This window comes from Mustela lutreola, chromosome 4 (genome assembly GCF_030435805.1).
Source record: "Mustela lutreola isolate mMusLut2 chromosome 4, mMusLut2.pri, whole genome shotgun sequence".
Classification (NCBI taxonomy): domain Eukaryota; kingdom Metazoa; phylum Chordata; class Mammalia; order Carnivora; family Mustelidae; genus Mustela; species Mustela lutreola.
Genome location: NC_081293.1, coordinates 34,323,581 through 34,347,178, shown reverse-complemented (window position 1 = coordinate 34,347,178; position 23,598 = coordinate 34,323,581). Strand labels below are relative to the sequence as shown.

At 39.7% G+C, this 23,598-nt stretch overlaps 1 protein-coding gene across 4 annotated transcripts in view; it reads right to left on the bottom strand.

The window, feature by feature from the left end:
• Positions 1 to 23,598, bottom strand: part of IDE (insulin degrading enzyme) — a 131,134-nt gene that overhangs the window by 71,108 nt on the left and 36,428 nt on the right. For all 4 annotated transcript variants that reach the window (XM_059169451.1, XM_059169448.1, XM_059169449.1 and 1 more), the window contains exons 2-4: positions 12,387 to 12,571; positions 11,179 to 11,386; positions 6,088 to 6,257 (exon numbers count right to left, since the gene is read on the bottom strand). In XM_059169451.1, the coding sequence (XP_059025434.1) occupies positions 6,088 to 6,257; positions 11,179 to 11,386; positions 12,387 to 12,546 (538 nt within the window). In that variant the 5' untranslated portion in view covers positions 12,547 to 12,571. The remainder of the gene's footprint in view (positions 1 to 6,087; positions 6,258 to 11,178; positions 11,387 to 12,386; positions 12,572 to 23,598) is intronic.

Sequence of the window (23,598 nt, the reverse complement as noted above, 5' to 3'; positions counted from 1 at the left end):
TTTGCTATTCTTGGCCCTTTACTCTAATTTTTTTTTAAGATTTATTTATTTATTTATTTATTTATTTTTTTTTTTTTTAAAGATTTTATTTATTAATTTAACAGAGAGAAATCACAAGTAGACAGAGAGGCAGCCAGAGAGAGAGAGAGAGGGAAGCAGGCTCCCCGCTGAGCAGAGAGCCCGACGCGGGACTCGATCCCAGAACTCTGAGATCATGACCTGAGCCGAAGGCAGCAGCTTAACCCACTGAGCCACCCAGGCGCCCAAGATTTATTTATTTTAGAGAGAGAGTATGTGCACCCGCAAAAGGGGCAGAGAGAGAGGGAGAGAAAGAATCTCAGATTCCCCGCTAAATGGGGAACCTGACATTGGGCTCAATCTCACAACCTTGAGATGATGACCCAAGCTGAAACCAAAAGTTGGATGCTCAACCGAGTCACCCAAGCACCCCTCTTTCTTACTAATTTTATAATCAGATTATCAGATTCCTCAAACAGATAATCAAAACAAGACAAAACTAGGACTTTCAACTGGCACTGCATTGGATTAAGATAAATTTGTGGTGAACTCACATCCGTGTGATACTGAGTTTACCCATTCATGAACATGGTTTGTTTTCCCATTTACTAAGGTATTCTTTCATAAGCACTATATATTTCTTGCACCTCTTGTTAGATTTATTTTTAAATACCTTATAGATATTTTTATACTAAGTAAAACCACTTTTCCTGTAACATTCTTCTAACTGATTACTAATAATACAAGAAAGCAATTTTAGTGTTTCTTGTCTTTTGGCAACCTTGACAAATTATCTTACTTTTAATGGTTGATGTAAAGATTTTCTTGGGAGTGCCTGGGTGGCTCACTGGGTTAAGCTTCTGCCTTCATCTCAGGTCATGGTCTCAGGGTCCTGGGATCGAGCCCCGCATTGGGCTCTCTGCTCAGCAAGGAGCCTGCTTCCCCACTCTCTCTCTCTGCCTGCCTCTCTGCCTATTTGTGATCTCTCTCTCTCTCTGTGTGTCAAATAAATAAATAAAATCTTTTTTTTTTTTTTAATGAAGATTTTCTTGAATACTTTTATGCAAACAATCATGAAATAAGTTTTCTTTTGCTTCCTTTCTACCTCTTACATATCACAATGCCTTCCCTTATTTCAACAATTAGTAACAATAGTATAGTAGCTGAACAAAAAAACAAAAAAGTAAGCACACAGTATTCCTGTTTTGTTTTTGCCTTTCAATGGAAATCCTTCTGAAACCCTATCATTAATTATTTTTGACACAGGTTTTTATCAGCTCAAGAGTACTGTTGTTGTTTTGGAGAGAACACATGTGTACACATGTACACACACACGTATGTGCGCAAGCTGGGGAGGGAGGGCAATCTTTTTTTTTTTTTTAAAGACTTTATTTATTTATTTGACAGAGAGAGGGATCACAAGTAGGCAGAGAGGCAGGCAGAGAGAGAGAGAGGAGGAAGCAGGCTCCCTGGTGAGCAGAGAGTCCTTGATGCGGGACTCGATCCCAGGACCCTGAGATCATTACCTGAGCTGAAGGCAGCGGCTTAACCCACTGAGCCACCCGAGAGAGAGAATCTTAAGCAGACTCCACGCCCAGTGCAGAGCCCAAGGTGGGTCTTGATCTCATTATCCTGAGATCATGACCTGAGCCAAAGGCTGCAGGCTGCAGGCTGCGGCTTAACCCACTGAGGCTTAACCCACTGAGGCAGCGGCTTAACCCACTGAGCTACCGGAGAGAGAGAATTTTAAGCAGACTCCACACCCAGTGCAGAGCCCAAGGTAGGTCTTGATCTCATTATCCTGAGATCATGACCTGATTCAAAAATCAAGAGTCAGAATACTTTATCAACTGAGCCACTCATGCACTCTCTTGCTGTTCTTATCCATGAACAAATGCTGAGCTTTAACAAATGCTTTTTCTGAGTCTACCAAAATGCCTAATAACACTTGGTTTGAGACCTATTATGATGAAATAAAAATTTTTTAGAAGATTTTATTTATTTATTTGACAGATATCACAAGTAGGCAGAGAAAGAGGAGGGAAGCACGTTCCCCGCTGAGCAGAGAGCCCAATGTGGGGCTTGATCTCAGGACCCTGAGATCATGACCTGAGCCGAAGGCAGAGCTTAACCCACTGAGCCACTCAGGTGCCCCATGATGAAATAAACTTAATGTACTGGCAGACCAGAATTTTTTTTTTAAAGAAAGAATATAACAGAGGGGGGCGCCTGGGTGGCTCAGTGGGTTAAAGCCTCTGCCTTCGGCTCAGGTCATGATCTCAGGGTCCTGGGATCGAGCCCCATATCTGGCTCTCTGCTCAGCGGGGAGCCTGCTTCCTCCTCTCTCTCTGCCTGCTTCTCTGCCTACTTGTGATCTCCATCTATCAAATAAATAAATAAAATCTTTAAAAAAATAAAGAATATAACAGAGGGACCAAGATACTAGATAGATATTATTTGGTAAAACTTTCATTTGGCTGCTTACATAATCGCACATCTATATGCTCTGAATTATTAAGTAAAACATGCTTCTACAGTGGGCTGTATACAAAAAAGTTTGAAAGCAACTGATCTATATTATTTTGAAGCATGAAAAACCACTATGAGGGACAAACATCTTACTGTAAGGTTTTCTTAAAAATAATAACACAATGCTTGGCTTTTGTTCATTGAAAAATAGTCAGCTTTTCCTGTTATCTTTATCTAAATAATAACGTTTTAGGGGCACATGGGTGGCTCACTTGTTAAGCGTCTGCCCTCAGCTCAGGTCGTTATCCCAGAATCCTGGGATCGAGCCTGCATGAGGCTCCCTGCTCAGCGGGAAGCCTGCTTCTTCCTCCCTCACTCTCCCTGACTGTGTTCCCTCTTGCTCTCTGTCAAATAAAATCCTTAAAAGAGTTTTAAATATATTTTAATATTTTAAATATTATTATTATTATTAATGTAATAAGTCCTAATCCCTTGATGGAGAAAATGACCCACATTCACAGAAACATTTGAAGTCAATAAAAGGAAAAGAAGTAAACTAAGTATGAATTTCTGAAAAGGATTCTTTTTTCAAGGATCACTTCTGTAAAATGTTATATGTGTAATTTCTAGAGTAAGAGTATACAGCTTCCATCATGTTTTCAAACATATCTGTGACCTTAAAAATGGACAGAACCTCTACTCCAAAAAGTTCAGTGTTAGGTTATACTTCTTTTAAAAACAATTTTTTGAAAATATTATTTTAGAAAGAGAGAGCACGCATACTAGCGCGCATGCCTGCATGAGTATGGGGAGAGGCAGAGGCAGAATATCTCCAATAATCTCCTTGCTGAACACGGAGCCCAGTGCAAGGCTCGATCCACGACCCTGAGATCAGGACCCAAGCCCAAACAGAGTTGGACACTTAATTGACTGAACCACCCAGGCGTCCCTAGTTTATACTTCTAAAATAAGAAGGTAACTGGACATTTGCATTACATCTATCACATTTTCTGTATTTCTGTGCTGAGTCTGGCTCAGTCATCTCTTAACTGTTCCTCTTACCTCATACTTTACTAACTGCCTAGCCTTGTCAGGGGTTTATTAAAAACAAGCATGCCCTCAGAATCCATCCATACATAAATGACCATTCAATGTTTCTCTTCACCCATCACTCCTAAAACCTTCCTCCAGAACATTTTAAGACTGTTCCTTGCTTGTGACCAGAAGTAATATCACCGGCCTTATTCACCGGATTTATTTCTGGAAGACTTAGGGCTGCTTCCTGATTATGCTGATTATGATTTGTCACCAGTGAGGCTATTTAAAAGAAAGCAACTCTCAAAGATGAGCTCCAACATGTTCTACACAAAAGCAGCATTGTTGGTGTAAGTAACCTAGCAGAGAGATGACTTAAAGTACAACAGTTTGGATGGAATGATTTTGAAATGTGTTGTTTTTGTTATTGTTTTTACAACTCATATCCCCTTCTTGATATACCACACATGCTCACATTCTCTACCAAAGCCACCTTTCTTTTTCTTTTTTTTTTTTTTCTTATGGGGGGAGACACACAGGAAGAGGAGCAGAGAGAATCTTAAGTAGGCTCTGCACCTAGCACAAAGCCCGACACGGGGCTCAATCTCTCACAACCCTGAGATCATGACCTGAGCCAAAATCAAGAGTCGGACACTAAACTGACTAAGCCACTTAGGTGTACCCAGAAGGCACTTTTCTAACAACTCAGAGCTACAGAGACATTTTAGGGACCACAGTATTCATCTTAGCCATGATGTTGACACTGACTGTCAAGTACTAGAGATAAAAATCTAAAGAATATAATATCACTGCTTCTAATCACAATGTTTAAAAACTCTTATAATTCTCTTTTCTCTCTCTGCCCCTCCCCTGCTTGTTCTCTAGTTCTCTCTCTCTCTAAAATAATAAATCTTTTTTGGGGCACCTCGGTGGCTCAGTCATTAAGCACTTGTCTTCAGCTCAGGTCATGATCCCAGAGTCCTGGGATCAACCCACATATCAGGATCCCTGCTCAGCGGGAAGCCTGCTTTTCCCTCTCCCACTCCCCCTGCTTGTGTTTCCTCTCTCACTGTGTCTCTCCCTGTCAAATAAATATAATCTTAAAAAAAAAAAAAAGTAATAAATCTTTTTTGAAAAATAAATTAACTAAACAAATAAAAACTCCTAATTCAGGGCACCTGGTGGGCTCAGTCAGGAGAGCATGTGACTCTTAATCTTGGGGTCATGAGTTTGAGCGCACTGAGTGTAGCAATTACCAAAAAAATAAATAAATAAACTTTAAAAAAAACTTCTTCTAATTCTGCAAAGCTATGCTAATTCCCTGGCTGCTGTTGGGATATACTGGAATGGTATCCAAACTGAAAGAAAGCTGTCTTTATAGTCTTAAAAAATGTTCCCAAATTAAGTTATATAAGATGCATAAATTTGTAAGTGCACTGAACAATCTATTATTTTTATGCCATTTTATAATCCCCAAAGCAGTATTTTAATCATAGCAACCTGTTAACAATTACATCTGGTGAGTGGGATTGGCAGAAGTAGATGAGGAAAAGAGAGTTTTTGTTTTTCCTTTTTTTAAAAAATACTTTTGCACTGTTTAAATATTTAAATTAAACACACTTTTTAATGAAAAATTGAATAAAGAAAAACAGTACAATTATGAAATCAAGAATCTCCACATTTCTTGTATTCTATTCCCTGTCAGCCCCACCTCTAATCTCTTTCCAGGAGATTGCAGCACCCTGACAGCAAGGGCCTGGTGTGTCTTCCAGAGTGTTCGAGCTCCCACAGCCATCCCTAGGAGGGATGCTAGGCCTGTGTAGGGAGTAGAGGTGGAGGCAATGGGAGGAAGACAATTCAACAAGCTTTGAAGTGAACATTTAAAAAAGCACTCCTATTTGGAAGGTAGACTTCAGAATACATTCTTTGAAATGCTACTTAACATCTATTCACACCTCTAACTGCTGTGTTCCTTAAACATCCAGACCCCTCCCTGTTTGAATGACAGCCAGAGTACATCTCCTAGGGCAAAGTAATTGTTTACGTCATTATCACCATCACTTTGAGTATATCATCCCAAGTTTTATGTATGAAGTCCACTGCCCATCTGACATCTGACATCTTTTTGAACTACCAGCTAAAATGCTAGTCACCTGTTAGAGTGACTTCATTTTTACTGTTGCTAAACTCTGAATACATTCTGTATCTTCTTATCCAACAAACTTGCTTCATATTTGATCACTGTTCTTAATAACCCATCACTTTCTCCATGCATCTCTTACAACTAAGCTTCAGCCTCATTTCAGGTCACAAGCCACAAATATGAGTGCCCACACAGGGACCAGACAGATAACAAAGCGTAGGGGTATGGTAAGTAATAACAGGGAGTAGCAACAATATAACAACATCTTCTCGGGACTGCCAGTTTATAAAAAACAAGGTACTAGGAATGGGGAGTTCTAAAATCCTCTAACCTGAACTGTAAAATACAATACTGTGAAAAGAGGCCATGGGTTTAAATGAGGTCAGAGAGAACTAATGCATGAAAGCCGCTGTTTGACAAACCTGTCCCAAATTTGCTGAAGGGGTGTTTGGGATTTCCCGTCGCTTTTTCCAACTGGAAGAGTCTCCAGGCATCGTTCATCACATTCTTCTCATGTTCTGAGTCAACCGCATTCACCTCTCTGTCTTTGCAACTCTCATCAAATAAAGGGCACAAGAAAAATTGTGCAAACCTAAGGGTGTGAAACACAATTAACAATTTGAAAGCTGTTATTTTAAAAGAATGGCCTTTAAAAAATAAGTTTGAAACTTAACAGATAAGAAATATGAATTCTATAGAACCAAAAAACTGCCATTGCTACTAAGAAAAAAAAATGCGAAGTAAGTTCCAAGTAACAGAAGAAAAATACTGGACATGTGTAAATTCAGAGGAACCAATCTACCCCAGATATCAGTGAAAATATACTCCATAGACACACTTCAGATGCCAATCCTAGTTCACCTTGTACCTGGGCTTCTAACTAACTGCCTACAGGTCAGAGGTTCTCATCACCTCCTCTGGTTCAATTAATTTGCTACAGCAGCTCACAGGACTCAGAGAAACCTTTTAGTTACTAGATTACCAGTTTATGATAAAAGGATATAATTCAGGAATAGCAAGATGGAAACTATGCACAGGGCAAAGTACACAGAAAAAGGCATGGAGGCCACTCTCCCCAAACTCCAGAATTTCACCAACTAGGAAGTTCTGCAAACCCTGCCCTCTTGGTTTTTTATGGAGGCTTGATTACATAAGCACGACTGATTAAATCATAGGCCATTAGTGACTGAACTCCAGCCCCTCCTCCCCATCCTGGAAGGTCTAGGGATAAGAGTGAAAGTTCCAACCTTCCAATCATAGGGCACTGGAAACCAGCCCCCCATCAGGTTACCTAAGGGCTTCCCAAAGTCGCCTTAATAACATACCAAAAGACACCTTTAACACTCTCAATCACTTAGGAAATCCTAAGGGTTTTAGGAGGTTTTGGCCAGGAATAGGGAGAAAGACCAAATATATATTTCTTATTATAAATCAACAACAGCAAAAAGTCAGGCAGACTTTGAAGACAGTAGCAATCCATTTAAAATATGCAATTTGACAAGTCATGAAAATCCTTGTTATGTATGGCTAATTCTCCAAAAAAAGGAAAATGCAGGTGACAGTTCTTGGGCAAATCAATCTTAAATTTACAGTTTTAGGTGCAAATGCACTAAGACTCAGACATTTCAGGACAAACTAAGTGACCTACTTTTTAAAATTTCTTTTTAAGTAGTCTCCACACTGGGCATGGAGTCCAACATGGGGCTCAAACTCACGACCGTGAGATCAAGACCCGAGCCGAGATCAAAAGTCAAACACTTAACCAACTGAGCCACCCAGGCACTTCAAGTGACCCACTTTTTTAAAGGTTCTATTTGAGTATCTTTTCTTCTTATGGAGAAAAACAAACCACCTTTAACTAGTGGGGAAAGAATAACGGAATGAAAATCCTACAACACAGTAGTTTGACCAAGACACAATTATGGGCTTTTATAAAATATTAAGAGAATTTAAAAATTTTAATAACCAGTGATTCAACAAATCAGATGGCATTTAACTCCAACATAAGTAACCAAATGCTTCTCTTGAGGCTATCCTTTAGTAGTAGTAGTAGTACCAAAGTTTAAACTAAAATAACAAGTGGGAGACCTGGGTGGCTCAGCTCAGGTCATGATCCCAGGGTCCTGATCGGCAGGGAGTCTGCTTCTCCCTCCACACCCACACCCCCTACTCATTCTCTCTACCAAATAAATAAAATCTTTTTAAAAAAATAAAGTAACTTTAGTTATAAGTTAATTCTCCTGCGTCAGGTTGCAATTTAAAGCATGATTTCACAAAGTAAATCTTAAGAAACTTTAGACCCCATCTTATAAAAACAAGATCCAGAAATCAGATGAAGTCACAAAGCAGAGGCTGTCTGAATAGGGCCTAACAGACTCCCGGATCTATAGATATCTCAGCAACTGCACTTCACAGTTTAGTTGTCAAAGAGACTGCTATCACTACTTGATACTTATTTTATGCACACAGTAAATATGATACTGTGCTAAGTACTTTACACATACCAACCCAAAGGAAAATTCCATCTATCTGGAATCCATAATCAAAGATACATGGAAACAGGTATTTCTGGACATGTAACCTCTTTTACTTGTCTCAATATATTTAAGCTATTAAAGTGCCTAAAAGCACATACTATAGCTGGGTAGGTCCATGAAAAGGGTCATGATAAAGACCCAACATAATGGGGCTCCTGGGTGGCTCAGTGGGTTAAGGCCTCTGCCTTTGGCTCAGGTCATGGTCTCAGGGTCCTAGGATACAGCCCCATATCAGGCCCTCTGCTCAGCTCTCAGGAAAGCTTGCTTCTCCCTCTCTCTCTCTGCCTGCCTCTCTGCCTACTGATCTCTATCTGTAAATAAATAAATAAAATTTTTTCTAAAAAAGACACAACATAATCAATATTTTTAAAAGATCCTCTCATAAGGTGCCTAGGTGGCACAGCCCACTGAGTGTCAGACTCTTGGTTTCGGCTCAGGTCATGATCTCAGGGTCGTGAGATGGAGCCCTGTGACTGTCCCTGCGCTCAGTGCAGAGTCTGCTTAAGATTCTCTCTTCCTTTCCCTCTGCCCCTACCCTCCCCACACACACATGTTCTCTCTCTAAAATAAAGCCTAAAAAAAAAAGCTCTGATACAAGTGTTTTTGCTTTTTTTTTTTTTAATCCTCTGAGTCAAGTAACAGATATCCTCCATCATACAGAGATTATATGAACATCTGCTGTAGCATTCATAAAGCAGGAAATTAAATTCAGTGTATGATCCCAGGGAACTCATTAATGGAAATCTTCTGGGAATACATACAAAAAATGATTACACCTCAAAGCTGCTGCCTAAAGACTGAAACATAATCTAGAATGAGTAAGAAACAGGCTACTATGACCCAGACACATATTCCAAACCCATGTCTCTTCCCTGTTTATGTTCTTTCCACTAATAAATTCAAACTACTAAGTTTTTAAAAAATATGATGACTTATTAATATAAGGAAGCGTATAAAGCTAGTACTAAAACTGCTAAGTCAAAATTCATTATAGACCCATCAAAAAGTTGCAGAATTACACTTCCTTAGCAATACAGAAAACTATGAAAAGTTACCAAGAAAAAATTACACTTTGGATAACGAATCAAATCACTAGTATGACAAAAAATTAGAAATTGTTAGCTGTGTAGAAAACTGACCAAGAAATTAAACTGGCCTAGGGGTGCCTGGGTGGCTCAGTGGGTTAAAGCCTCTGCCCTCGGCTCAGGTCATAATCTCAGGTCCTGGGATCGAGTCCTGCATCAGGCTCTCTGCTCGGCGGGAGGCCTGCTTCCTCCTCTCTCTGCCTGCCTCTCTGCCTACTTGTGATCTCTGTCAAATAAATAAAATCTTTAAAAAAAAAAAAAAAGAAAGAAAGAAAGAAAGAAGGAAGGAAAAAAGAAATTAAACTGGCCTAATGGAGCTTGGTCCAGAAAATACCTTTACAAAATGTCCCCAGAGTTGAAACAGCTGGTCGAAACATTCTGTGTCACACAATAAGATATCACCTCACACCAGCCAGAATGATTATTATCAAAAAGACAAGAAACAACAAGTGTTGGCAAGAATGTGGAGAAAAAGGAACCCCTATGTTGATGGGAATGTAAATTGCCACTGCCACTGTGGACAACAACATTCAAAAATTTAAAAATAGAACAATCATATGATCCAGCAATTCCACTTCTGGGTGTATATCCAAAGGGGAAAAAACACTAATTTGAAAACATATAAGCATCCTGATGTTCACTGCAGCATTATTTACAATAGCCAAGATATGGAAACAACCTAAGTATCCATGGATGGACAAATGGATAAAGAAAATGTAATGTGGGGCGCCTGGGTGGCTCAGTGGGTTGGGCTGCTGCCTTCGGCTCAGGTCATGATCTCAGAGTCCTGGGATCGAGTCCCGCATCGGGCTCTCTGCTCATCGGAGAGCCTGCTTCCCTCTCTCTCTCTCTCTCTGCCTGCCTCTCCATCTACTTGTGATTTCTCTCTGTCAAATAAATAAATAAAATCTTTAAAAAAAAAAAAAAAGAAAGAAAATGTAATGTATATACACAATGGAATACTACTCAGCTGTTAAAAAAAAAAAAAAAAAAAGAAAGCAATCTTAACCATTTGCAACACAGATAGACCTAGAGGTATTATGCTAAGTGAAATAGGTCAGACAGAGAAAGACAAATACAATCTCACATTTTGTAGAATGTGAAAAACAAAACTCATAAATACAGAGAACAGATTGGCAGTTGTCAGAAGAAAGGGGATTTAGGAAGTGAGTAAAAGAAGTCAAGAGATACAAACTTCCAGTTGTAAAATTCATGGGGATATAACGTGCAGCATGGTAACTATAGTCAATAATACAGCATTGCAAACTTGAATGTTGCAGAAGGGTAAATCCTAAAAGTTCTCATCATAAGAAAAAAAATGTTTTGTAACTTTGTATGATGACAGATGGTAACTAGACCTACAATGGTGATCATTTTGTAATGTACACAAATATTGAATCATTATGTTGTATACCTGAAACTGCTACAATGTCAACTAAACTCCAATTAAAAAAAAAAAAAATTCCATAAGCACTAAGTATCCCTGAGACTAGAGTAACTAAAGGAGAACAGAATGTTTAAGTTCTAGCATTCTGGAATAGGAGCACGTTTGAAAAGAAATCCATGACACTATTACAGTTTATTCTTCATGACATGCTTCATATGGGATACCAGTAAGAACAGGAAGAGCTAGTGAAAATTCTGTATGTCAGTAAAATATTATGTAGGGCTGAAGACTGGTTTAAAGTCATGCCATTATTTTTCCTCTACCACAAGGTAAATACGTAATATCATCCATTATTTTTCTTCTTGTTTATAAAACATACGGGAAAATACTAGTTAAAATACTTTTTGTTAAGCTATAAAGCTATGGAGACATCTTTGTAAAAACAGTAACTGTTAATGTATAAAGTACACAAAACTAGATAATTCATAGAGTATTTGGCATTACCTGTCCAGGGCACCCTCTAGGTGTTCGTGAGAAACATCAAAATAGTAATTGGTATGTTCTCCACTAGTAAACGCATTTGAACTTCCTGCATGCTCACTGAGAAACTGGCTGTATTCATTTTCTTTAGGGTATTTCTTTGTTCCCAAAAATAGCATATGTTCACAAAAATGACTTAAGCCAGCAATATTTGGAGGATCTGACAATGAACCTGAAAGAGAAGAAAAAAACACATCTTTTTTTATGTTGAAAGTTATAAAATACAGATGGATTGCAAATGATCTGGAACTTCTGTTAACATGACAACTCCAACCATAGAGCCAGAGAAAGTTAGGCACAGTCTGCTCTAAAATGGTATTGTGTAGATTCGAGCCTCAGCTTCTGATAGTAATTAGCTGGTAACTGGAGACAGATTACTCAGCCTCTCTGGACATTAAGTTCCTCACACATCACACTGGAGGGAAAGAAAGAGTTGAACTGATTCTTTTATAAGAGCTAGAACTTTCTAGTTCTGGCATTTTATTGCAGGAGATAATACAGTGTAGTGGTAATAGCATAAGTTGAGGGTTACCAGCTCTGCTGACTGCGAAATTGTGAGCGCAATACTTTATCTGGCCTCAGTTGCTTTTTCTATACATACCTAATCTAGAGAGCTGTGCAAACACAGATCGAATGAGAGCTGCAAAGTACACTATGTCATACTTGGCAATAATTATTTGTTCACTACATGATGGTTATTACCTTGTTTCCTCAATTTTAAAATGCTATTGAGTTAAATAAAAGCTTTTCAGAGAGGAAAAAAAGAAACACACCTATGTACAGATAGGTGAGAAACAACCGGATGAAAACTACATTAAATTAAAAGGAAATGAGCACACAAGAATATAGAAAACATGGTAATCCCTAGTGTACCAAAAGTATACAAAAGTGAAAGCATTACCATTGCTACTGTAAAGGATGGGACTTGATTTCCTTACTGCTAGGTCACCTTAACTGAGAACCTGACAAAATGTCTTGGTAAATAAATGTAAGATTATTTGATTTTGACAAATGGAGATTGCCAATAGCTGTATAGGGCTACTGCAGGAAGTAAGGTACATCAAACCAGTAACTAGGAGGTCTTCATTTGCACATATAAGGAGAGTTCTAATAAATGTCAACATTAGATGAAGAAAATAGAACCAAGCTTAATTCACAATTTTAAACTGTACCTATGTGCACATCAAGTGCTGCTGATGACTTATCCGTGGTCGGATCACTGATGAGAAGTACTTTGATACCATTGGCCAGCTCTAGCCCACGGTATTCTCGCTTGTCTTCGGGAGATTTGATAATGTGATTTCCTAGTCTCTTGATAGCTGGATTATTCATCTTGCTGTAAGTTTTCTCTTGGAAACTGAAAAGAAAAAAAAGTTTTAATTGTTGCATTGTGGCTTAATTTTTTTTAACGAATAAAGAATAGTATCAAGCAAACCCACATAATATATCATCAGATAAAAAAATAATTGGAGGAATTTTTTTATAGCTCATCAACAGAGTATAATCATTTCTCTCTTCCCTCTTACCCCTCATTCTTTTGTTAGAGAAATGCTGACAATATTGTTTTTGTGGAGCCCTATTTAATCTAGGAGAGCACCTGGGATGAGGATTTGAGACAGGATAGCTGGTCAGCTGTGCTGACCTACAGTGGATTCTTAGTTACCAATAACTGCTTTCCACATATCTCAGAAATATTTACTAAAGTAAGATGAGAGATTGTGTGAAGATTATTATTGGACCAACCAAAACATTGCTCAACCTGATGATATTCAAAGACAGGACAGAGCTAGAACTCACAGGTCTGATACACACATGCTCATAACATAGGGGACAACCCCCCACGAGAAAAAAAAACCTGTTAAGTCCTGATACAAATCAGAGACCTGGGTTACACTATGAAAGCAAGAAAAAGGAAAGAAAGAAAGGAGGAAGGAAGGAAAGAAGGAAGGTCTTACAAACAAAAAATGGGAAGGATCCCAAGTAATTTTTACAATTTGGTGAAGTAGTCCTCTCCTGCCCTCTCTAGGAAAGCTGAATCACTAAGACGGGAAGAGGCTGTTAACACACAGAATTCTGAAGGAGTATTGTCTGGTATTAGCGCAGGAAAGGGATGTTCCAGAGTCTGGGATTATGCATGTTTTTTGGTCCATGTTGGGAATCATCTAAGAGAGAAAAATGAGCCTGTTATTATCAACAGGCTAATAATCAGGTAAAGCCCAAAACATCTGACACTAGAGAGGAAAAATGACCCTATACTAGCATATTTTCTTCTTACCTGAAAGACAAAAGAAGTAGAGCTGTCTGCTCCTTAAAGACTGACAGACGTTCAGATTTAAAGATAAATCAGAAGGGGCATAAATAGGCATTACTATTATCTTCAATAAAACCTTTATTTTTTGCATTAAAATACCTGGAAATTGAGGAGGGAAAAAATCTGGCCTACTTTTATCATAATACCTTCCTCTCTGAAATTGTCTAACTATTCTTCTGAGTAACAACTGATAAAACAAAGAGGTCTGCTCCTATTAAGATTGTCATCTAGGCACCTGGGTGGCTCATCAGTTAAGTGTCTGCCTTTGGCTCAGGTCATGATCTCAGGGTCCAGGGATAGGGCTCCCTTCTCTGCGGGGAGTCTGTTTCTCCCTCTGCTCCTCTCCCTGCTCGTGATCTCTCTCTGTCTCACTCTCTCTCTCTCTCTCAGATAAATAAAATCTTTAAAAAAAAAAAAAAAAAAAAAAAAGACTGTCATCTAGATCTCCTTTTGGGAAGACTCTTCAGAATTTTAAAACAGTATAAGTCATACCAAAAATATAATACTGTTTTTTTTTAAATCACATAGTAATATATAGATAGTGCTAATAGTCATGCCCTATTTATAGTAAAACTATTTCTTGAAAAATAAAGCATAAAATATAGTGCTAACATTTTTGGAATATAAGATCACCACTGGAAAATACAAAAGCAATTTGGAAGTTATAAGGTATTATTAACAACTCCTTTCTATTTCATTAGTCATAAGCCACTGAAGTTTGATGCTCAAGACAGATGAAAATATCTGAATGCAAAGTCTTAGAAAAGGTGTTTTGCAGTTAAAAAAAAAAAAAATCTCAAGGTAAGAGAAAATGATCTACCTGAGCCCCCAAAGAGGGGCACAAGATAACAATCCTGGTTAAGACATTTCCCAAGGACAATCTGTTTCCACTACAACAAATTGCCTTCAGTATGTAGCTGATTTCAAGGACTTTAATCTGGGTGAAGATTAAATAAACCATGAGGCAGCCTCCATTAAGACCCCCAAGAAGAAGGGCAGCATTAAAAGAAAATAGGGAAGCTCAGTGTGTACCACAGAGAAGAGCCCATGCTCCTTCCTATAAGGCTCTACTGGGTGGGCAGGGGGGATTCTTGTAATGGGTTTCACCAAGTGGGAGCAAAATCCAAGGACTATTTTTGATTTCAATATGCCATTGCCTTCACCTAACTCCCTCTACTGTGCTTGCCCCAGTTAGTCTGGCCTAGGAGAACCAAGGGCTACAAATGACTAAAATATAATGACAATGATAATGGAGCTCTAAAAAGTCTGTCCAACCCCCAGCTGTGGTGGGGAAATAAAATACAGCTTACTTTCCTAGGACGAATGGTCTTATTCTGTGGGAGGTGAAAAATTCATCAGAAGATAACCACCCTCCACTACAGGCTACATTCTCCTTATCCAGATTTCCATTTTTTCAAAGGAAAAAAAAATATATGTGTCATCACAGTTCATCACGGGCATGTACAGAACTCACCGAGATAGTGAAGGCCTGCCTGATTGATATCCTTGGTGTGGCTGAGCACAAGGAGATGGATTTATTCTCTAAGTCAAATATAAAAATTAGTCCAATGACTTCTAGACATTTGTACAAGAGATCAAGGACAACTATAAATTTCTATGCTGGCAATGCTACCAAATCAAATATTGAGGAAGTAAAAGCCAAGAGAAACAGTAGCAACATCTTCAAACAAGACCCATCCCCAGCAATCTATATTCAGTAGGCATAGTCTGGATCCCTGCAGCCTGGCTATATCAGCACATCAACAACAATTCGATTCTCACCTTCTGGAGAACTGAAGGAAATGATCGGGAACTCCTCTGATGATGAATTCATCAACAGCTTGTCTGTCTCTGTATTTATACTCATGAGATCATATCCCAGCTCCCTCATTAGCATAAAGCCTTCAGGAGTAATTCTGACTTTCAGATGACAGGCTGATGCTAACTCAAGTGCTTTCCCAGACACTTATTTATTTGATATTTTTACCCTAAGTCAAAATCTTAGGAGCAATAAAACTACTTTCCATTTTAGCAACCTTATCATACATTGGAAACTTTGTAAAGCACAACATTGTCAGTGTTCAGCATTCTGATAAACTTGAGAGAGATCGAATAATTACAGCGTATTTTGTAGTTCCGTTCAGAATTTAAAACAATGCCTAAAATCACATTAGGTAAAAGCTGGAAGAGTCATCACAGATTATCTAGTCGTTTGCAGTATGGGGACTGGCAGCACTGGTCCTTCCAGAGGGCCGGTTAATAATGCGAAATATCAGAAACCACTGAAAGACCCACTGAGCCAGAATCTGCATTTGAACAAGATCCCTAAATGGGCTAGTCTCATCTTACTTATATGGAAACTGAAGGTCAGGGAATTTAAATTCCTTGTCCAGGATCATACAGCAAAAGGTTACAATTAGAACTCAACTTTTAACTTCCAGTCCTGTGTCCACCCCAGCTCCCCCAGAGCCAAAAGAACATTTAAAGATGCCTATTAAAGGGGCACCTGGGTGGCTCAGTGGGTTAAGCCTCTGCCTTCGGCTCAGGTTATGATCTCAGCGTCCTGGGATAGAGCTCCGCATCACATCGGGCTCTCTACTCAGTGGGAAGCCTGCTTCCCCCTCTCTCTGCCTGCCTCTCTGCCTACCTGTGATCTCTCTGTCAAATAAATAAACAAGAGCTTGGAGTTAATAGAAATACAACCAGAACACTCCTGAAAGATCATTAATTTTTATCTAGACAAGTAAAGACCTAAACTGCAGGTGTGCAAAATCAAATTCCCACACAGGTCATTTCCAAATTCCCATAGCAAGAGGAAATTTTTTATACAAATAATCTTTTATTCAAATGACCTTCTAAAGTCTTTTTCTCCCTTTTTTTTCTAAAGATTTAATTTATTTATTTGACAGAGAGAGAGAGAGATCACAAGTAGGCAGAGAGGCAGGCAGAGAGCAAGGGGAAAGAAGGCTCCCCACCGAGCAGAGAGCCCAATGCAAGGCTCATCCCAGGGCCCTGAAATCATGACCTGAGCCAAAGGCAGAGGCTTAACCCACTGAGCCACCCAGGCGCCCCTCTCCTATCTCTTTAAAAGGTGTCTCCCAGCCTATGTAACAGGAGACTGAGAAATTTTACTTTGCATTTGCTCTTTACCCACCCCCATAGCCCCAGACATATTTAAAGGTAGACCTCATCTATTTCGAATTTCTAAATGCATGACCTATAAACCTGAACAGGTGAGTGACCATGCTAATAGCAAAATTATAAATCAAAACCTCCCTTCTGTGGAATCCATCCACCCACTCCTAAAACCATGGGCAGAAGCTGAGCTTGCCTACCACGCTCCTAAATGTGGGGGAGGCAGCCAGAGAGAAAAATGCCTGAAATCAGAACCACACAATAAACGTCCTTTCCTCCCTGAGGAAGACAGAGGTAAGAGAGAATATCAAGGTAGTGGTAGTATGAGCTCTAGGATGCTTCAGTATAAGATGACATATTCTCAAATACTATTCATGTTATTTGACCTAAAAAATCACAACGTGTCTCAGGGAAGCAAATACCCATGGTTCTTCAGTTATACGAACCAGTATACCTCACTTTATACACCAGCTAGATCATAAAGGTGAGTATAAACTAAAATCTTGTCAATTAAATCTTATTTTCCTGTGATGAGATGTTTGCCTTTCTTTGTTCCAAGCAGAATGTCAGCTGTTCTAACTTTGCAGCCTATGGAAAGAAGTTTACCATGAAAAAATGAACTTTAAATGAATAAGGGTGGTTGCAAGTTAAAGGACTCCTACAGTGGCACCTGGGTGGCTCAGTTGGTTAAGCATCTGATTCTTGATTTCAGCTCAGGTCATGATTTCAAAGTTGTGAGATGGAGTCCTGTGGCAGCAGCTCCCCACTCAGTGCCCTGTCTGCTCGAGATTCTCTCTCCCTCTGCCCCTCCCCCTGTGGTGGTGTGTGTGCTCTCTCTCTCTCTCTCTGAAATAAATAAAATTTTGAAAAATAAACAAAGGAATCCTATAGCGGCATTTTAGAGATAAGTGCTTTTGCAAATTTTTAGCTTTGGTGACTACGTATCACTGGCTATTCATTTCAAAAGTGACAAGCTTAACATGGAACCCTTTATAGGGGCCTTATGGAGGTTGAAGCAAACTAGAAAAACCTTCATTTTATACCTCTTGACACACAGTTACTTAACTATGATTTTTTTACAGTTGTAGTTTGGGGACTGAAGGTGTTTCACACCTTCTTCCTTCTATAGGTAGCCTTCAGGCTGTTAGAAAATTTAAGATGCCACAGTACAAAACCAAGACTAACAATTACTCTCATTTTTAAAGTGTCCTATGCTTTATAAACTGCTCATTTAATTTTCCCATTCTCCCTAAGTGACAGGTCACAGCAGCTGTTGATGGTCATTCTCCTCAAACCCAGAAGAGGAAACAAAAGCTCAGTGATTAAGTGACTTGCCCAAGGGCATTTACACAATTGATTCGTGGCAGAGCTGGAACTATAGAGAAAGAGGAAGCGTGGGAAGGGGAGGAGCAGAAGGTGGTACTTAAGAAAATCATATATGGCTTTCTTCCTCAGCTCCCACAGCCCTTCCTTGACCCAATTCCCCTGCCTTACAATCCCAAATAACAAAAACAAGGAAACAAAAATTAAAATAGGTCAAAATAAATGCTCCAGTTCTTTTACTCCTTTCTCCCCATAGAAAATAGAGATAGGGGGGCGCCTGGGTGGCTCAGTGGATTAAGCCCCTGCCTTTGGCTCAGGTCATGATCTCGGTGTCCTGGGATCGAGCCCCGCATCGGGCTCTTTGCTCAGTGGGAGCCTGCTTCTCTCTCTCTCTCTCTGCCTGACTCTCCGCCGACTTGTGATGTGATCTCTCTGTCAAATAAATAAATAAAATCTTTAAAAAAAAAAAAAAAAAAAGAAAATAGAGATAGGTAGTGGAAGGAGCCTGGAAGAATGCTTCTAATCTGCCAGACTCCTGGGAGGAGAACCATACTATCTCATGGTACTTCGATAATGCAAAAATAAAAAGGAAAACGTATGGCAGGATTAAATGTGTGGAAAGTTCAAAGAGAGAGAAGAGTGTACAATTGTTTCATGCATGAAAGGGAATATAATAATGACTGCGGTAGATACAGTAGGGCTATTGTTAACTTATTTTTCAGAAGCATAGAGTAAGCCACATGAACAAACAAAAAGGAGAAAAATAACAATCATCTGAGTAGATGCAGAAAAAGTAACTAAACTCAACAATTTCTTTTTTTAAGTCTGCGAACTAGAAATAGAAGAAAATTCCTTCATCTGAAAAAATATTCACAAAAACTACAGCAATCATCATACGCAATGGTAAAATAATGCAAACACCCACAACCCCCCTCCCCACAAACAGGATGTCACTATCCACTCTTCTATTTAACAATGGGCTGATGATTCTGACCAGTCCAATAACAAAAGAAAAAAAAACAGAAAAACATGAGAAAGAAAGGGGAAAAGCAACTAACATTATTTGTAGGTGACATGAGACATGACTGTGTATGAAGGGGTTCTGGGCAAGTGTCCCCACATTGTGTCTCTTTGGCATGTGGATTATTTTGAGCTGAAGGCAATTAAGACCCTGCAGGCTCAGGGCACCTGGGTGGCTCAGTGGGTTCAAGCCTCTGCCTTCAGCTCAGGTCATGATCCCAGGGTCCTGGGATGGAGCCCAGCATCGGGCTCTCTGCTCAGCGGGGAGCGGGCTTCCCCCTCTCTCTGTCTCTACCTGCCTCTCTGCCCACTTGTGATCTCTGTCTGTCAAATAAATAAATAAAATCTTTAAAAAAAAAAAAAAAAAAAAAGACCCTGCAGCCTCTAGAGAAATTATGGTCCCTCCTGTAACTACCTAGAAGAATCTATATTGGGGGGCACCTGGGTGGCTCAGTGGGTTAAGCCTCTGCCTTCGGCTCAGGTCATGATCTCAGGGTCCTGGGATCAAGCCCCGCATAGGGCTCTCTGCTTGGCAGGGAGCCTGCTTCCCCCTGTCTCTGCCTGCCTCTCTGCCTACATGTGATCTCTATCAAATAAATAAATAAAATCTTTAAAAAAAAAATCTAAATTGGGGGTCTTCCCCAGAAGTGGAGTTATTACCAGAGATAAATTTTATTTGAATGACTCATATGTATGGGGGTCAAACACTTAGTTATCAAACATCTGTTGTTCTTACCGCCCTGTGAACTGCCCTCCTCCCCTTTGAGGCCCCAGGCCTCACTCCACTCCTTAGCTCGGTATGGCAATTTCACCTTTCTGTCTTCGAACCTCTCTCTCATCTGTGTATGGTTCCTATATACACAAAATTAAATTTTATTTTCTGTTACTCTGTCTCATGTCAATTTTTAGACCAGCTAGAAGAGCCTCTGAAGGATAGAAGAAAAATTTTCCTCCCTAACATGTACACAGAAAACCCCAAGAATCTCTGACAACTTCCATTTCTGGATGGTTAATAATAGGTCATGGCAACCACATTCAGCTTCAATAAACAGAAAGGCCATGATGAATTAGAAAATCACATTTTCAAAGATATTGGAGAGTTGTAGAAGAAATGAGGATTGGATGAACGCAAATCCAGAGACAGTCAAGCCCTCTGGGGTGGGCTTGACAACCATCTCCAGTCTTCTTCTCTGGGTGCATTTGCTAATTTTGAATGCAGACTGAAGATCACACTTGGCCTAAGAAGGAGGACTATAATCAGGGAAGATAATCAAGGCTTTGGTGGGTGCATGAGTTAAGTGTGACAGATTACAGTCTCAAGATGCCCAAATCCACAGCTGATTTTTGTCACAGATTTTCTGAGCTATCACTACATATCCACCAGAATGGCTAAAATGAAAAAGATGGAAAAATACCAAGTGTTACAGAACTTATAGGGTAACCCAAATTCTCATATATTGCTGGTGAGAACAGAAATTGGTACATCCATTTTCTTAAAACTGGCAGTCTAGGGGCACCTGGGTGGCGCCATCAGTTAAGCATCCAACTCTTGGGTTTGGCTCAGGTCTGATCTCAGGGTCGTAAGATTGAGCCTGGCATCAGATTCCACATTTAGCACAAGTCCACTTGGGTTTCTCCCTCCTTTTCCCTTTACCCCTCCTCCCACACGGGTGCACTATTTCTTAAACAAATAAATAAAATCTTTAAAAGAAACTGACAATATGACATAAAAATTCATAAATTAGATATATACCTGAAATAAGTGTATTTGTTACAGCAATATGATGTACAATAGCCAAAACTAGAAATGATCAAATGTCCATTAATAGTGAAAAGACATGCTGTGATATATTCACACAATGAAGTAATATACAACACGAAATATACAAAATGAAAAGCCTAGAACAAGGCTCAATAAAGATGAATCTCACTAATGTAAGGTTGAATGAAAGAAGCTTTATGCAAACACTGTGTCCTCCCACTTATATAAACTGCAAGAACAAGTAAAATCAAGCTAAGCCTTTTGTCAAGATAGTGGTTTCCCCTGGGGTCAGAGAGCAGTGATTAGATTAGAAGTAAGCATGAGGGAGGCTTCTGGGACACTGGTCACATGTTGGATTATACAGGTATGTTCAGTTTGTGAAAATTATCAACTTGAACACTTATGATATATTTCAATTAATGGTTTTTTTTCAAACAGGGGTGCCTGAGTGGCTCAGTGGGTTAAAGCCTCTGCCTTCAGCTCAGGTCATGATCCCAGCGTTCTGGGATCAAGCCCCGCATCAGGTTCTCTGCTCAGCGGAGGCTGCTTCCTCTTCTTTCTCTCCCTGCCTCTCTGCCTACTTGTGATCTCTGTCTGTCAAATAAAGAAAGAAAGAAAAATATTTCAGTTTTTTTAAATAGAGCTTTTAAATTTCTTTTAATGGTTTTATTTAGGGGCACCTGGGTGGCTCAGTGGTTAAGCCTCTGCCTTCGGCTCTGGTCATGATCTCAGGGTCCTGGGATCCAGCCCCATATCTGGCTCTCTGCTCAGCGGGAGCCTGCTTCCACTGCTCTCTCTCTGCCTGCCTCTCTGACTACCTGTGATCTCTGTCAAATAAATAAATAAAACCTTTTTTTTTTTAAAAAGAGGGAGAGAGAGATCACATGCAGGCAGAGTCAGGCGGGGTGGGGGGGGCAGGTGGGCAGGCTCCCCGCCGAGCACAGAGCCTGATGCAGGGCTCGATCCCAGGACCCTGAGATCACGACCCGAGCTGAAGGCAGAGGCTTAACCCACTGAGCCACTCAGGCACCCCTAAAATAGAGCTCTTAAAAATATCAAACATGGGGGCACCTGGGTGGCTCAGTGGGTTAAAGCCTCTGCCTTTGGCTCAGGTCATGATCCCAGGGTCCTGGGATCGAGTCCGGCATCGGGCTCTCTACTCAGCAGGGAGCCTGCTTCCCTCCCTCTTTCTGCCTACCTCTCTGTCTACTTGTGATCTCTCTCTGTCAAATAAATAAATAAAATCTTAAAAAAAAAAAAATCAAACATGGGGCACCTGGGTGGCTCAGTCATTAAGCATCTGCCTTCTGCTCAGGTCATGATCCCAGGGTACTAGGATCAAGCCCCACATTGGGCTCCCTGCTCCATAGGAAGCCTGCTTCTCCCTCTCCCACTCCCCCTGCTTGTATTCCCTTTCTCACTGTGTCTGTCAAGTAAATAAAAAATAAATAAATAAAAATAAAATAATAAAAACATCAAACATAATAAAATAAAGGAGGAAGCAGATACATGAATTACTCAAGGCTAATATCATCATGCACAAAAAGTCATCTTGGAAATGGTGCCACATGGAAACTGAGAAGTAGCTCTCCAGATCAAACAAGTGCTAAGGTAGGAAGGCTCACTAAGAAACAATAGTCCAATTAACATGATAATTATCTAACCCTTCTCAGGTGTGTCTTGAGACAACTATTTGTGTTGATGTCATCTTGGCCAGAAGAAATAGGAGGCCCATATAAGTACAGCATGAGTCAATTTAACTAAATCAATAATAAAGTATGATGTTAAATATTTTAACTCAAGTCTTTAGTCACTAAGTATGATATGAAAACTAGCTTTGGAGTAATTACTTATGTAGATCACAGTTAAGATTTAAAAATAAAACCTGATACTCCCAGCAACCAAGAGTGCAAGCAATGAATATAATCCAAATTTTTAAAATGATCAAACTTTAAATAAATGTTCCCCTCAGCAATTTTCAACATTTACAATCAAACAACTTCTAACTCAGGAGAATTAGACAGGTTCTTTATTTTAAAACAAAACAAAAAGAATACTATATAAAGTTAAAATTCCTTGGGCAGATGGGTGGCTCAGTGGGTTAAATGTTAGACTCTTAGTTTCAGCTCAGGTCATGATCTCAAAGGCCATGAGATCAAGCCCCAAGTCAGGTTCCCTGCTCAAAGGGGAGCCTGCTTGGATACTCTCCTTCTGCCCCTCCCCCTACTCAATCTCTCCCTCTCAAATGAATAAATAATTCTTTTTTAAAAAGGGGGGGCGCCTAGGTGGCTCAGTGGGTTAAAGCCTCTGCCTTTGGCTCAGGTCATGATCTCAGGGTCCTGGGATTGAGCCCCACATCGGGTTCTCTACTCAGTGGGGAGCCTGCTTCCTCCTCTCTCTCTCTCTGCCTGCCTCTCTGCTTACTTGTGATCTCTCTCTGTCAAATAAATAAATAAAATCTTTAAAAATTAATAAATAAATAAAAATTTTTTTGAGATTTTTAAAAAAAGTTATGTGAGGTCGGGTGCCCAGGTGGCTCAGTCAGTTGGGTGTACAACTCTTGGTTTTGGCTTGGGTCATGATCTCAGGGTCATGAAATCAAGCTCCACACTGGACTCTGTACCCAGCAGAGAGTGGGCTTGAGATTCTCTCCCTCTCTCTCTCTCTATCCCTCTCCCTGTGCCCTCCCTCCCTCTCTCTCATATAATCTTTAAAAAAAAAAAAAAAAAAAAAGTAATGTGAAGTGTTCATGTGAGTCTGTTAAACTTTACAGAGGTAACTAAAATTCCAACAGACTTGAGCAGCTTTTATAGCATTTCTCCTGTAAAATAGG